The sequence below is a fragment of the Harpia harpyja genome, chromosome 15 (assembly GCF_026419915.1).
Source record: "Harpia harpyja isolate bHarHar1 chromosome 15, bHarHar1 primary haplotype, whole genome shotgun sequence".
In the NCBI taxonomy this organism is placed as follows: domain Eukaryota; kingdom Metazoa; phylum Chordata; class Aves; order Accipitriformes; family Accipitridae; genus Harpia; species Harpia harpyja.
In genome coordinates, this window is record NC_068954.1 from 1,136,547 (window position 1) to 1,152,506 (window position 15,960).

The 15,960-nt window shown below is 46.1% G+C and overlaps 1 protein-coding gene across 5 annotated transcripts; it reads left to right on the plus strand.

Annotated features, from left to right (window-relative positions):
* The first annotated feature begins 160 nt into the window (after positions 1-160).
* On the plus strand, positions 161-15,738 carry HADHB (hydroxyacyl-CoA dehydrogenase trifunctional multienzyme complex subunit beta). Of its 5 annotated transcripts, none has more exons than XM_052809327.1 (16): positions 161-231; positions 1,984-2,066; positions 2,455-2,496; positions 3,978-4,077; positions 4,712-4,756; positions 6,036-6,135; positions 7,386-7,473; positions 8,067-8,254; positions 9,553-9,733; positions 10,855-10,976; positions 12,313-12,392; positions 12,485-12,532; positions 12,947-13,034; positions 13,602-13,676; positions 14,174-14,338; positions 15,159-15,738. In XM_052809327.1, exons 2-16 carry the CDS (start codon positions 2,000-2,002, stop codon positions 15,192-15,194), a joined length of 1,425 nt encoding a protein of 474 aa, XP_052665287.1. In that variant the 5' UTR covers positions 161-231; positions 1,984-1,999; the 3' UTR covers positions 15,195-15,738. The 5 variants fall into 5 exon arrangements, with proteins under 5 accessions (XP_052665287.1, XP_052665288.1, XP_052665289.1 ...); XM_052809328.1 differs by having other exon boundaries at positions 176-231; positions 3,981-4,077; XM_052809329.1 differs by lacking the exon at positions 161-231 and adding an exon at positions 255-280.
* The last annotated feature ends 222 nt before the right edge of the window (positions 15,739-15,960 follow it).

Sequence of the window (15,960 nt, forward strand, 5' to 3'; positions counted from 1 at the left end):
TCCTTCTTTTCCGCTCACCGCGACGTCTCGGCCGTTTCTGATTCATACCGAGCGAGAGGAGCGGGCGGGAAAGCGGGAGAACGCGGGCAGGGGGCTGCGGAGTGGGCTGCGTCCCTCAGGCGGGCGGTTGGGCGGCCCGGAGGGTGGGGTGGGAGCGGGGCCCTTCCTGAGTGGCGGCGCGGCAGGCGGTGGCGGCGGCGGTGCGGGGGGGGGTGCTGGGCGCTGGCGGAGGTGAGTGGGCGGTTTGGGGGGGCGGCGGGGGCTGCTGAGGTAGTGTGGGGTGTGTGTCCGTGTCCCGGAGTCCCGGGTGGGGTGAGGGAAGCGTGAACTGTGGCGGTGAGTTGTGTGTGTGAGGGGAGGTGTACGGGGGGGGGGGGGGGGTGTCTGGTGGGGTGCGTGAGGCCCCTGTGAGTCTGTACCTGGGGGGGGGTTGCCCGTTCGTGGCGTGTGTGCGGTCGAGGAGTGTGTGCGCGGTGGCTGTGGGCCGTGTGGGGGGTGAGGAGCGGGTATGGGGGGGGTGAGGAAGAGGAGGAGCGGGTGTGTAGTGTGTTCGGGGGGGTGTAGCTTGTGTGCGCTGTGAGTACAGGGTGCGGTTGTGTAGGGTGTGAGTGTGTGTGGCTGAAAGGTGTTGCGGTGTGTACAAGGGTCGGGGTGTTGCGTGCGTGGAGGGAGGAAGGGGGGCAGGGGCTGTTGTGCAAGTGGGGCCGATGCTGCAGGGTCTGGAGGGAGCTTTGGCCGGATCGATCTGTGTGTGTGTGTGTGTAGGGCTGTCTCGTTGGGGTGCCAGGGGAGCAGCTGACTGTTGAAAATGGGGATAGCACGCGTCGTGGGGGGGCGAGGTCAGTGGGTGCGTTGTGAGGAAGAGCAGCTGTGCAGTCTGCAGGGTCTGGGTCTGGGTTGGGTACCTGGAGAGGAACAGTTTTCTCAGTTGGGCTGGGAAGATTTGGGGAAAAGCTTTGATCAGGTATGGGGAGGGAGCTCGGCACAGATGGAGGAAGAGCGCTCTTGCAGAGAGACGACACAAAGAAGCATACCGTGGAAGAAAAGTAGAAGGAGGTCTGTTTTGAGGACCTTTACTGATGTGAGGAGCCTAGGTTTGGTTTGCGGGATGCCAGCGTAGCCGGAGCGGGCTGGGGAATGAGGAATGCTGCGTGGCATGTTGCAGGCGCAGAGCTGTAGGGTGTGAGATGTAGAAGTGGCTGGCAGCTTACACTGAGTTTTGCGAAGCTGTAGAGAGCTGTGATACCTGGGTGGGCTGGGCTTGGGGCTGCAGGTGTTTCCCTAACCCTCTAGGGAAAGCGTGTGTATTTGGGAGAGAGAGTGCTGTTAGCTTGAACGCTAAAAGCGTGACAGAGTGAGGTGAACGATGCTGCAAAGTAGCCAAAGAACTGGAGCTGTGAGGACCATTTTTTGCCTTGGGCAATAAAAACTGCAGATAAGGATTTGTTTCTAGGGAAACCCTATTTTAGAATGAGCTTTGGGAAAGCTACAGAGGAAGTTTTGGGGGTAGCAGATACCAACTTGTTCTGCTTTCCATGGGGATACGTGGCAGAAGTTACTGAGGTTAGTATCAATGGTTAAAACGAGGGGTAGTGGCATGAAATTGTGCCAAGGAGAGCACGTCAGGAGAGTCACGCTGGCAGCAAGATTGCCTGGGCACTGGGACAATTTTCCAGTGGGGAAGTGGTGGAACAGTTATTGGGAAGGGAATTGAAAACTGCACTGGCTGTTGTTAGTACAGTGCTGGGTCACTGGGGAGATGAGTATTTATTTACAGGACCATTTGCAGGCCACAGTTATAAGCCAGACTCCTCGTGTGTTAGATGCTGTTCAAAAAGTGTAATAGGAAGTAATTCTCTGTGCTGCTGCCCTTGGAGTGTCTTCTCTTTCTTTGCTTTTTTGGCTCTGTGTGAAGCAGGCAGATTGCTTCCCTTGAAATTGTTCTGAATAGACCAGATTGGACTAATATCAGTCTTTCTCCAGCTCTCTAGATATCAAAATGAGTTCCATGCTGACCCATGCCATCAGAAACCTCCCTGCTTCCTCAGCATGGGCTGCCAGGGTCTGTAAGTATCCTTATATTTATTAAAAGCTTGAATTGGTAGGTATAGAGTTCTGTTTTAAGTTTTGGGTTTGGAATGGATGCTTGTATCTGAATATCTGTTCTGTTGTCATCTTAAAAAAGATTACAATGTTTCTTTTAAAATAACTAATTCCATTGTTGCCATATTTGTCCCTTACCACATCAGGTGTGGGAGGAATCTCATGTTAATGGGTAATATGAACTGTGTTGTTTTTACAAACAGACTAAACTAAAAAATATCTCACAGATGTTCAGGTGCAGTTGTCTTACTACGACATTATCTTATTTTTTTAACAGTTCTTACAGAAACTAGGAATGTTTTTAATATTTCAGGTTTGACATACCCTGTTTTTTTGTTTCTTATTTTTCAGTTGCTCGATCGCTCAGCTGCTCTTCGCAGTTACAAGCTGCAGGTAAAGCGAAAACACCAGGAATCTCAGTGGGTCTGTGCTAGAGAAGACTATTTTTGAAGCTGCCTCCCTTTTTCAGAGTCTCGTTCTACATAAATCTCAGAAATACAGTGCAGATAGCCTTGGTTCGAGAAAGTTGCAAACAAATAAAACTACAGGCAAACCACTGTTTGCAGCAGAGTCCTCTCAACCTCTGAATGCCTCTCGCTCCCAGCAGCTATGCCCAGTCCACAGCTTATGCCCCATCGTCACCTGATTGCTTTTTCTAGAACCTAAACAGAGAGGCTAAGCTTGGGGTTTATAAGCTGTCTGGGCATAACCAGATTGCTTGCCCGGAGGGGAAGGGATTGTCCCTGACAAGGAGAAGCTTGCGGAATTAGCTCTGAAGTCCAGTGAGACCAGTAAGAGGCTCAGGTCTCGGCGGAGCTGCTGAGCACGCACAATTACATGGGTTTTTAGCTGTGGCCCTTAGTGAGCCGTGGGGGTGATCTGGCATTCTGGGCTTCATTGTTGGGGGGTTGCTTAGGTGACTAATGCTTTGAGCTGCCTGGATTTTGGAAACTGGCCTAGACAGCAGCTCCCCCTCATCTCCTTGGCTTTGAGCAGAGAGTCTTCTATAACCCAAGAACAGTACTGGAGTTTCATCCTGGTGCTCGTGCTTGCTTGAGTATTTAGCTGGACTTAATCTGCTTTTACGTGTCTTTGTCCTTTTCCTGCTTGTAAAGGAGCTGCCCCATGCTGCCGTATATGCTCATTAAGATTTGCAGGCCTGATTGGATTAGGAAATTCTTACTGAACTATTTGTTAATCATCACTCCAGAAGAGCTCTGACAGTGGCCCGTTGAATGATATTTTATCATGGCATGCTTTATCTTGAACCTGAGATGCTCGGACACCTTATGGAGAAGTAGCAAGTTACCCACAGCAACTATATGTGCTCTTCTTGCTACTACTTTCCTATGGGATTGAAAGTTAGTTGACTTCTTGAATTGTGTTTTGATTTACCTTGAATTATCTCACCTTTACTGTGCAGTAAAAGCACATACATAGGCAGTTACTGTGGAAGGTGGATTATTGTTTGCAGTCCTTGCTGCTCCCCAAGTGAGAGATCTTACTCAGGCTTTGAATTTGGTCCGCCTAATTCATATTGTAAGCTGTTTGGCATTTCGAGGTATCTCTTCCTGCAGTATTCTTGTCAGTGGTAACAGAGCCTGGGAGTCATGTGCCTGTGTTCTTAGCTGTACCATTGTCTCTGTAGCTATAGATGAATCTCTCTGCTGATGGGGGACGTACTGAGTTGTTAAATCATTTTTCACAGATCACATAATTAGCCAGACAGAGACAAGATTACAGCTCAGGTGTCCTACCTACTCTGCTTTTGACTTAAGCACCAGAACAGAACAATTTCCCTAGTTTTCTAGTAGTTTTTACAGGGTCTTGCTTTAAGCTTACTGGTATTCTTGTTAACATCCCTTCTCTCTTAGCAGTCCAGCCTAAGAGTAAGAAGACCTTAGCCAAAAGTGGTGTGAAGAATATTGTTGTGGTAGAGGGTGTCCGTATTCCATTTTTGCAGTCTGGCACCTCGTAAGTATAAAATAAGAAGAAAATACATGTTGGCTTAGTTAAAAGTAGAATCTTGCTGTGAAAAAAGTTGGTTTACTTGTTCTTCTTGATGTAGTTATGCTTAAAAGTAGTGAAGTAGCAATGAGTTAGGCTGCTACAGTTATTCCAGCTTACCTAATGAAAAAACATGGTTTGAAGAAGATTGTCCATATATATGAATTCTGAGAAGAATGAGGATTTATGCTGCATATCTAGAGGAAGCTGTTGGTGAATCTGTAGCCAATAAAGCAACAAGTGTCACAAAACTAGCAGGACAGGTGCAGAGAATCTGCTGTAGACTCTTCTTACTAGACTGTTATGCCACCAAATTCACAGCTGAATTAGGACCAGACCTAATTCTTAGTTAGGATGGGTAGAGGATTTCTTTATTCTGTTACTGCTGCTTTTCAGTGTTCTTATACAGCGATTGTGTGCTGACCTATACACAGATAGTCTTCTCAACCTGGGGTATGAAATGTTTGATTATAAATGCAGTGGAGCATTTCTGGTGTGTCACCAGTTCTTTGCTGCTGATGGGCACTTACAGTGGTAAAGTAGACATTCTGTATCCATTTCTGACACTCCTAAGTTTCTGCCTCTTTTCTTTAACTTCCAGGTATGCGGATCTTATGCCACATGACTTAGCAAGAGCAGCACTGCAGTAAGTAAATTGAATACTAGAAGGGCCCAGAGAACTCGTTGAACTGCTGGGGTCCCAATGTTGGTACCGTGGCTTCAACAGATTTGAAAGCCAAGGCTCTAGCTGTGTCTCTGAACGATATGATCCTGGTGCTTCATTTTTCATGGTCTACCACCACCTTAGTAGGTGGCTTAAGCAGTAGGGTTTACAGTAGGCTTGTGTTAAAGTATATTGTTACAAAAAGATGGCATTGCTGTCCTCCTGGACAAATTTTAGTTAATTTGAATTCTGACTGTAATTTTCTAAATACAGAGATCGTAGCTACTATTGAGGTGTGCTTACAATTTGTGGGAAAAACAGTCTGGACAATGCAGAGAAAACTAAGTGGCAACAAGAATAACAAGCTAATTCTGTCATCTTGCCTGTCCCTCCCATTCTGCAGTGATTTGACAAAAGCTGTAGGTCATTAGCAGTGGGCTTGTTTTGTTGAGAGGCAGGGGAAAGTGCCGTTGAAAAGAGAAGGCTTTACCAGAGGGGGAAAAGAGATTTCAAGGCCTAAGGAAAGATCGTGAGGTTGGGTGCGGTCACGCCAAATCTGAATGCCACGTTTAGCCAAGGCAGGCTAATTGGTTGACAGGCAGTGTGTGGGTCGTGTGTGGGGGCTGCGTCCTGGACTTTGAGGAGGTTTTAGTGTGCTGTGGAAGAGAAGTTACTGATTGAGGTGCCTTTAGTTTCATTTTTATGTGGCACTTTGTAGCGCATGAAATTACATTTGAATCCCATTTGCCTTAAATGACTGCCTGCAATGGGATTTGCACAGCAAATGTGTTTGTCAAGATGTTCTGGCAAGTTATGCAGTATGTTTTCTAATGAACTGTGAAAACACACTGCTTATTTTCTGTATGTCTTTATTGAAGTTTTACATGTTCCTACACAGAAGGTGATTGGCTTTGTTATCTCTTAAGGCTCTCTCCCTTTAATTTTGATGTCAGAATACTCCAAATTGGGCAAAATACTAACAACCGCTTCGGGGCGGAGGCAGGGCTAGAGTAGTTGCTTTCATGAAATTATGTAATCATTTATTGTGATATTATCACCATGGTTATTTGCAGTCCGTAGTCAATTACACTTTTCATTAAGTACATATGCACACAAGATTTCTTCTGAACTAGGGGCAGAAGATTTGGCTCCATTGTTGCCTTGTTCTCCAGCCAAGCTGGCGGAAAGAGGATGTTTGAGGACTGTGACAAGGTTATTGCTTACATGGTGCAAATTCTGTTTGTTTTCATCTTCTCCCTAGGGGGTTGCTGAACCGGACCAGTGTCCCAAGGGATGTTGTTGATTACATTGTTTATGGCACAGTTATCCAGGAGGTGAAAACAAGTAATGTTGCCAGAGAGGTGGGTTACATGCAGCATTTCCCCTGTGAGTCTGATTTCTGCAACTGGAATGAAGACGACAAACACTTGCAAAAAAAAAAAAAAAAATTTCCGGTGTTATGATTCATTTAAACATGATTTGAGAGTATGAACTAGTTGTGCAGTATTGTCCATCAAATAACTGTATGGGGCTCTGCCTCCTGTTGAAATCTGCCATAGATCAAGTGCATTTTAGTGCTGTGAAGCCTCTGCTTGATTCTTCCCTGAAAGGGAAGCTTTTGTTAACAATTGCTGATCACTCAGCTCTTTACCAGTTGGACTCACGTGCTGGCTTGTCCAAAGTACTTGAGAGGACCAGAGCATGCTGTGATATGATTGCTTTACTGTGGTATTTATTTATTTTAGTTGGCTGATCAGATGCAGCTTGTGAATGATTTGAAAAGGAGTAGCTTAGCTGCCCTCTTTTCTGGCAGTCAGAAAACACAATTTGTGTATTATACACAGAAAGAAGCTGGTCTACTGAAGGAATGTTACAGAGGCAGCATGTGATTTTCTATAACCCAGAGCCTCTGCTGTTGTTCTCTGCAACTGGGCAAAACCATGACGTAACCTAGGCTGGGAAGACTTAGGAGGTTATCAGGCTCTGCAGTTCCATCGGCAGCTTTAGCCTTGTCTATACAAATACTTGCTTTGGTCACCTGCTGGTCAGATGAGGCTGTGGTGTAATTTTAACTTGGGAACAACTGTTGAACTTTAAACTAGTTGGCCACGTCTCAACTAGGGAAGGTCTTGCTGTGAGCAGTTCGCCCGTGATGGGAGGCTGTGCGCTCAGCTGGGTCAAACAAGGTGCTGCATTCTGAACTGCGAGAAATGTTTTCTGTTCTGTGTAAAGCAAATCACAGTGCCTTGTACTGAGGGGTCTAAATAATTACTTTCACGTGCTGCCTTTGCAAATAAGGTGAAGCAAAGATGATGTCAAGTAGTTGGAAGCTCTTTTGAAATTGTGAGGTGTGTGATTGGTTTGTCCCTTTAGTAATGGGTGGGGGACCAGTGACTGTCCGCATAACGCGATTGAGAGCCTGGGCAGCTGCCATCTCCTCCTGTTCCCAGAGTCTGGGGAGGGGATGAGCTGCTGCAGTAATTGGCTGAATGAAAACTCGATGTACTTTTTTTCCCTTTAGTCTGGAAAGGTGTGTTTCTGGGCAGAAAGTAGCTCTGACCCTGTGGAGCAAAAGGTGTAGGTTTCAACAACCATTCTTTGTTGCTCATAGGCTGCCTTGGGAGCGGGTTTCTCTGACAAAACTCCAGCCCATACAGTCACCATGGCTTGCATTTCTTCAAACCAGGCTATGACCACAGGTATGTTGGCTGGAAGAACAAGCTGTGGGTTTGAGACTGAGCTTAGCAACTCCTCTACATCACTCATCTAACTTGCACTGCTTAGTGAATATAAGTAAGCATCTGAAGACATTCTGGAATGGAAGGAAAGTTTTTGAACCAACAAACTATAATACGAATCACGTGCCTACTGTAGACCTGCCGGCAGCTTGACACCCTTTCCATTCAGCAATAGTCTGTGCTCAGTGTGCATGTTAGCTTGGGAGGTAGAGACTACATAGTGGTAAGGAAGTTGCTGCCTTTCAGGCAACTTTCATCTTTGACTTAGGCTAAACAGAGAAAAAAAATTGAGAGCTGGTTACTGTCTCAAATTGCTGAGGATATTCTCCCAACTGCTGCGTGTGACAAAGAGAAGTGGAAGCAAAGTTACAAAACTTGTATGATTCAGAAAATGTCTGTTCACCCTGCTCAGTCTCTGTTAAGCATGTATTGTATAACTTGGCCAAAGCCGGAGGCTGGAGAAGGAAATAAAATGTGGTAGTGCCCAAGGCACTGATGGGGTAAGTGTCACTTCTCCCCGCAGCTCTCATGGGAAACTCTGTCTCGTTCTGCAGGTGTGGGTATGATTGCAGCTGGACAGTGTGATGTCGTCGTAGCAGGGGGTGTGGAGTTAATGTCAGACGTTCCCATTCGTCACAGTAGGAAGATGAGGAAGACTATGCTGACTCTTAACCGAGCCAAGACCTTGGGCCAAAAGCTCTCCCTGATTTCCAAAATTCGCCCTGACTACTTTGCTCCTGAGGTAATTTTTTTTCCAGGCGTTTAGATATTTAGCTAAACTGTTTTATAAGGAGGTGTAAAACAAGTTGGCTTAGGTAATTTTTTTAGCCTCAGTGGAAAGGATTTAAAAAGGGTAAGGTGGCTGCCTGTGGCTTGCTTTTACCGCAACTTTGTCCTGTGCTTTAGGTTAAAACTGCAGTTGATTAATGCATCTCATAGCATTCATGACTCTTTGCTTTGTCTTCTTACATGTTGGTCTTCAGTAAACCTAACTTATTTCAAAACCTCCCTCTCCTGCAACTCCAAGACAAACTGTGCTGGAGTCTACAAAAGTAGAAGCTTTTTCCCCCTAAATATAAAAATTCTGCAAGGGTCCTAAAGGGTCAGAAGGATTTTTGTTTCCTAGGTAATAGAAGTAACATGCTTAATATCAGAGAGGAATATCCTCAGTGTATTAATATAATTGTTGTTTGATTAATGCATCTTAAATATGCCTTATGATTACTGTTCCTGGCCAAATCCTGCCAGCTGCTGAATGTGTTCAGCTCCCATGTTTGGGCCCTGATGCAAATCCGCAGTCTGCTGGCTCATGTCAGGAGCCTGCTGTAGAGGGAGCCACTATTCTCTGTCTTGGAGGTCATGAGAGAGGTGAATTACGACCTGGTGAAGGGAAGGGAAAGCACTTCCCTCCTCACCACCACCGAGCTCTTCACAACAAAGCTGTCTGCGTCTGTGCCACTGCTGGCTGCCTTTAGCGTGAGTGCAGCGAAGCACAGTGTACATACAGCAGAGATGAGATCCAAAGTCCAAATAAGATATGAAAATTGCAGACTGAAACGCATGCAAGGATTTCCTGTGTGCTGCTGGAAGAACAGAAGCTAAGCTGAAATCACCTGCTGTCTCTGGTTTTGCTCGTAGAGGTATTTGACAAGGAGTTTTAAGGTGCCAGATGTGTTGTTTCACCTTAGCCCAAAAAGTCCAGTCACCATCCGTAGGGGAGTCCTTATTAAATGCACAGGGCAGCTGCATGTGCAGATGCAATACAGTTCTTGAGCCCCTGGAGTAAGCAGCAGTCTGGACCTCATTTTTATCCATTTTTTTCTAAAATCTTTGAAAGCAATGGTTCCTCTAATATGTTGACCAAGTCACTTCTGGTATGGTTACCATGTGTTAATTGCATAACTCTAATATTAACTGCTCTACTTAATAAACAGAAGGGCCTCACTGGCTGACTGTGCAGGGCTTAACCAACTTCTGAACTTTATCTAACTGCCCAGAGCTGGCAGTTACATGTGCTGACTTTATTTTTCTGTTTCGTAGCTCCCAGCTGTGGCAGAGTTCTCAACCAGCGAGACTATGGGGCACTCTGCCGATCGTTTGGCTGCCGCCTTTGGCATTTCCCGTTTGGAGCAAGATGAGTATGCCCTCCGTTCACACACACTAGCCAAGAAAGCCCAGGATGGAGGCTTGCTACTTGATGTGGTACCCTTCAAAGTGCCAGGTAAAAGTGCACGTTTCATTGCTAGCATGCACTGGTTCGATAAAGAAATATTTTATTTAGAAAAGGAGGGGAAGTACTGGGGTCAGATTCATAATGTTCTGTGTATCTGATACAAATTTTAACTCTTTGAAATGGTGTCTGTTTCTCCCTGGAAAACTACTGACATAGGAGCATGTTTCTAAACATGCATGTCGAAATATATAAACATATCCTTACATATCTGGATTTTGTTGTACCCACCTCCTACTTGTGCTGATGTGGTGATAGAGCAAGGAAAATCGGAATGGTTGGGCCGAAAATCCCCCTGCTCTTTCAGCCAGGCAAGCGAACCTGTCTTTATATCCCAAGCTAGTAACAACAAATAGAAAGCCTAATAAAATCCTGGCCTGATAAATCAGATGCTGGATAGGAAGAGCTGAAATGTGTTCTGCTTGGTGGGCTCCACCAGGCCCCACAGTCAGTGCTTGGATATGAAACAATTTGGGGAGAAACTTGGAGCTGTCCTTTCTGTGGCCTGATTTCTACCCTCATCTCCCATCAGCCAGTGGACACACTTTGGTGTAATACCTATTCATTTGGGGCACACTTACTCTGTAGTTAGTTTCCTAGAGAGACCTTACTTTTGTAGATCCACGGTTACATATGGTCTTTATACTGAAAGTGGTACTCTTTGTTAACTGGCTTATTTAAGCAGTTGCTATAGTTGAAGATGCATATGTTTGGTTCTTCCCAGTGCTCTTGCTTCCTCAAAACTTGGCGCATTAATGTATACTGATTTAGGCCCAGTTCTCCAATTTAGGCTTTATAATCTGAATTTAAAGTCTTTTATCAACTGGGTTTTCCACGTGGTAATTTTTTTCTTACAGTAAATAGATTGCAGTGCTTCATTTTTGCAGTCTTCAGAGAGAAAGTAATATAGCTTAAATTTTTAAGCACTGCTTTTTAGCCATGTTAAATATCCTGATACCATGAATGGATTTGCCCTTTTTTCCTCCTCCCACTTGTCATATAAAGCAGAGTTTTCTGGTATTTTAATTTTTTTTTTTCCCCTGGACTCCTGATGTGCAAATTCATGTATGTTGCTGACTTTCATAGTTTAAATACGCTTTTTTCATCAACAGGCAAAGATACAGTTACCAAAGATAATGGGATCCGTCCTTCCTCAATGGAGCAGATGGGCAAGCTGAAGCCAGCTTTTGTCAAGCCATACGGAACTGTCACAGCTGCCAACTCCTCCTTCCTGGTAATGTGTGTTCCCATCACTGTGAGCCAGAGGGGAAAACTGTCTGGTTTACCCTCTGCCTCCCATAGCACGTAGATCAAGCTGGATAATCTGTGGGAATGAGTTGTCTCCTTTGTGACATCACCTGCTTTTGGATTTTTCAAGGGTAACTTTGAACTGTATTATAATCTGGTGAACTTGGGTACTGGATTGTTTCATTTTAAAATCAATAACTAAAGCCCTGAAGTTTTGGTCTGTCTTACCTGTTTGCTTTTCTGTAGCTGCCTTGTGAGGGTTGGTCATTCAAAGGCACATGCAGAAATTCTGTCCCAGGATGGGATTGATCACATTGTAAGTCTAGAAGTTAGTACTTTTAGTCTAAACCTGTCACTTTAAGGCTTGCCTGTAATCCACAGAGGGGAAGGAGAGATTTCTGTAGCACATCTATGATGAGCTCTCTTCTGCATATGCTTCTTTTTCTCTCTTTAGTGCTTTTAAAGGAAGCTTTTTTAGATGCTGAAGTCTAAGGTAGTTGTGTAAATTAGGTGAGGTGTATCTGAGCCCCGGTAGAAGGTGACTGAGACTCAGTAGAAGGTGATTGCCACTGCAAGTCTCCCGCAGAGGGCTCGAGGTGACTGTCTTGTTCCTCCATGCAGCCCTGACAGGTTCTTGTGTGTTTAAAAGGCTGTTTCACAGTTTGTGATGAGCACTTCAAAGGAAGCAAGTAACGACTGCTGGGGCTCTTTCAGCAGCAATGCTATTTACTCCTTAGTGTTCTTGGGGACTTAGAAAAGCCTGGTAATGCCACAGCCTTGGTGTTAGGAACGGCTGAAACGCTGTTGGTGTGCTCTATGCCACAGGTCTGTAGGCCAGCTTAGGCTATTACCCCAGAAATGAGTGGTCATGTGCCAAAGCCATGATGTTCATTTTTGCAATGTGGTGAGCCTGTGGCTTGTGTGACCCCAGAATTGTACTCCGGTTTTGGAATGGAGCTGAGCGGACAGGTGAGTGTTTGGGGTAACAAGCTTGTCCTCGGGACTGGCAGGGCTTTTAGGCCTCTCTTTTAGGCCTGTCCTGTTTGAAAGCAGGGGGAGTTGTGGGTCTGGATTGTAAGGAAGTGCTTCAGCGATACATGTGCTAACATCGTTTGGACACCATCCATCCATCCATCCACCCATCGGCTCAATCATGCAGGCTTGTTCTTTGTCCCATCGCAGGGGGATGTCCTGGAAGCTCTGGTTATATTTGGGTCCTCTCTTGCCAGCTGCTCTGCAGGAGGGCTGTCAGGCTCGTTTTGCGTGTAGGGTGTGCTTGTTCTTCAGGCAGTGACCTCACGGGGTTTGTCTGCCTGTTTCAGACAGACGGTGCTTCAGCAGTTCTGCTCATGTCTGAGGAGAAGGCTCTGGCAATGGGATACAAACCAAAGGCCTACCTAAGGTAAAAAAGGGACTGCTCTACGTGGCCTCTGAAGTTGGCTCTTGCTTCCTTCTGCTCCTCTTTCTGTTACTAATGGCATTTCTCCTGTGCAGGGACTTTGTGTATGTGTCCCAGGATCCAAAGGACCAGCTGCTACTGGGGTAGGTGGTGACAATCAAGAGCATCCCCTAACAGTCCGTACTAGCACAACAGCCTTGACTTGCCATTACATGTTTGGCTTTTTTGGGAAGTCTCTCACGAGATAGTACATCTCTTCAGGCCTTCTCGCAAAGGTGCAAGAGCTGGTGTGTGAGGTGTGACTCAGGAGGGGGGTGGTGACTAACGTGGGAGAGCAGCTGTGCCAGAAATACCCACCACGCTTTGCTGGGAAGCACCTCAGCATGTTGGTACTAGCAGTAGTTACTTGGGGTAGTGTTTCAGTTGGAGTGGGATAGGCAGAGCTGTACTGTGAACCCTAGAGAGAAGGAATGTAACGTGGGTTGCTGTGGAAGAACGGGAGGATGATGTGTGGAAACATATTCATGCAAGACTTCTCTTTCTTAACTCTTCTTCAGTCCAACATACGCTACTCCCAAAGTGCTAGAGAAGGCTGGTCTAACCATGGCTGATATTGATGTGTTTGAATTCCACGAAGCTTTTGCTGTAAGTACTCTGAACACGAAGGATGCCTCTAACTGTAAAATGCCATTCTGTAGACATCTGGTTTCGTGTTGGTGAAAGCTCTTAAGACCTTCGCTAAATGTAGATGGGTGTAATTCTACATTTATGTCTAAACATAAGTACTGTATATGTTTTAGATATGTAACGTTTTTACATTGACACCATCCATGCTAAGAGTGGCTTATGTTGCTTGGAGTCACGAAAGGAATACAGATTCTTCTAAAATAATACGTAAAAAAAAAAAGTAATCTTACTTTCCCAAGACTCCTGTATGAAAGGAACCGCTTCTTTACATCATGTACTAATTGGGTTGGGGATAGGTGTTACTGTGGTGAGGTGGCTTGTTAATTGGACGTTGTCTTTTTCTAGCTAAGGTTGAGCGAACATTGATTAACAGGGCTGATCCTGTAAAATGTTTTTTTTAGTTGGCTGTGTTAGTTTTGTGGCCGTAGCTAGTCTCAGGATATCTCCTATTTGCTAGCACTGTCTGTAGGCTTTCCTCGGAGTCTGCCATTACCCTTATTAATGTTGGCCTCCCCTCCCTTTCAGGGGCAGATCCTGGCTAACCTGAAAGCTATGGATTCGGACTGGTTTGCACAAAACTGCATGGGCAGAAAGTCAAAGGTAAGACAGAGTCAGGATGCTTTTATCTTTAGTTTAACTTTAGGATTAATGGAATTCCTCATTGCAGCGGGGTACGCTAGTGCTGCAAAGCAGGGCTTTTGTTATGTTCTGCGAGGAGAAGCAATGTTTCTTGAACTCTGGGTTAGCAAATCCCAATGTGAGCAGTTTCTTTGGGAACAATGGCATTGCCGTTGTCAGCAGGAGGTGGAGGTCTAGAGCCATAATAGTAATTGTTGGAGAGGAAGGAATTAAGAACAGTGGGAGGGGCTCAGTCCTTCTGCATGCTTTCTAACAGCATAGGGTATACCTGTCTGGCTGCAGGTGAAGCAGAGTAAAGCCTTTAGCACAATTTTGTCCAGTCGTCAGGCACTGGTATGTGCCAAGGAACGCTTTATATGGCCAGCCTGGACCACTGCAGGTTTGGTGGTGGTGTGAGTAGGTCAAGCAATCTCCTTCCAGACAGCTGACTGTGTGTGTCCCTGTGTGTGTTCTTGCAGGTCGGAGCCCCTCCTCTGGAGAAGTTCAATAACTGGGGCGGCTCTCTCTCGCTGGGACATCCTTTCGCTGCCACTGGCTGCCGTCTAGTAATTACTGCTGCCCATAGATTGAAGAAGGAGGGAGGACAATACGGCCTGGTTGCTGCCTGTGCTGCGGGAGGGCAGGTAATGATGCTGTATGGTCTGGCACTGTTCCCTCTGGAGAGGGGCAGTAATTACATTTCTGCTCCTGTCAGTACTATGAAATCCTCTCCGGTTACACCAGGTGTGGGGGCACCTCTGAAGTCCTGTGGCACTGGGTGTTCATAACGCCCTCCGGCTCGGCCAGCTGCCTCCTTACCGCAGCTTGGTTCTGCGAGCTCCCTCCGCCTCGTCCGCTTTCGAGACTCTCCAGCCCATCTCGGAATCATCCCTGGGCGATGGCGACTGCAGCCCCTTGCTGCCCGTATGGTACAAAAGGGGAAGGAGAGATTTCTGCCATGTTCTGAGGGTTTCCTTTGGTGACTCTAAAAGACTTCCCAAATTGTGGTTTGCGAGGATCATTCTTCTAATCTCGGGAAGAAAGATCTTCAGAAGAAAAATGGGGGCGAGACTCTTCCTACACCTCTGGAGGATGCGTATGGGAGCCCTGGTTCAGGTTGTGGTGACTGGTGGCAGTTCTGTGGGGACCTAGCACGGCGGGCCCCCTGTAACCTGAGGGCACTGGTCCCGACGTTGCCTCCACCCTGAATTCCTGGTTTGGCCCTCAGGACAGCCTGATGCGTTGGTCAGGGTGGACTCTGGTGTCTTGGCCAGCCTGAAGCGCATCTATGCTGTCCCGAAGCCATCAAACCACTGTCTGCAGAATCCTCTTAGTGAATCAGCCCTGGATTTTCATCTCCCCTTTTGTTTTAAGATGGTCAGGAGATGGGCATCTCCCGTTGGGTGTGTGTCTGTAATAATTAGTCTTTTCTGTGACTGTTCTTCTCTTTCTGTCTCCTTCCAGGGGCACGCGATGATAGTGGAGCTTTACCCTCAATAACAGGACAAGGGACTGCTGAGTGGGTACTCGTATGTCCCATGCCTGGCAATGCCATTTTAATGCACTAATAAAAACATACATACAGTCCTTCTCGGAAAGGATTTTTGGTGGCCTTTGTAAATACCTTTTAGCTACTCAGCTGGTAATTTTCAACTAATGAAGACTCTCTAAGAAATACTCCACTTCCAGGAGAGTAGAAGTTAATGCGGCTCTTAGTCTCTCCAGCGTCCTTGTAACCTATCTGATTTCTACCGTAACTCTTCAATAAGCAAGATTTCTCCCCCTGGAGAAGAATGATTTCAAAGCTGTGTACAGAGGACTAAGTTTGGAGATAAAGAGAATGTAAAGTACTGGAGGTGGGTGGGCTGAGATGTGAGTTGATGTGTCCTTGTAGGGAGTAATAACTGTTTTCAGAAACGGGTTCAAACTGAGTTGGCTGATCTCGTTTGTAAGGAGGAAGTTTGCTGTGAGATGTCCAAACAGCACTGGAATTAGCAAATTGCTTCTGACAAATGAGTGTCACTGATGTTAGCCACAATAAATCGGGGAAAAAAAAAAAAGTCTGTTTTTTTTTCTTTCCCTCCCCTCACCTGAAATGTGTTGGGGAGGATTTCTGTGTTGTTTGTCGTGGGGGCTGTGTGCTCTGAGGTGGCAGCAGGTGTCTGCTTTCTGAAATGGGAGACAGCTGCTGTGAAATCCGCCCAGAACCCACCTTGAGCTCCAGAGCCCCAGTGAATCATCAAAATCAATGCTTTTGAGACTGTTT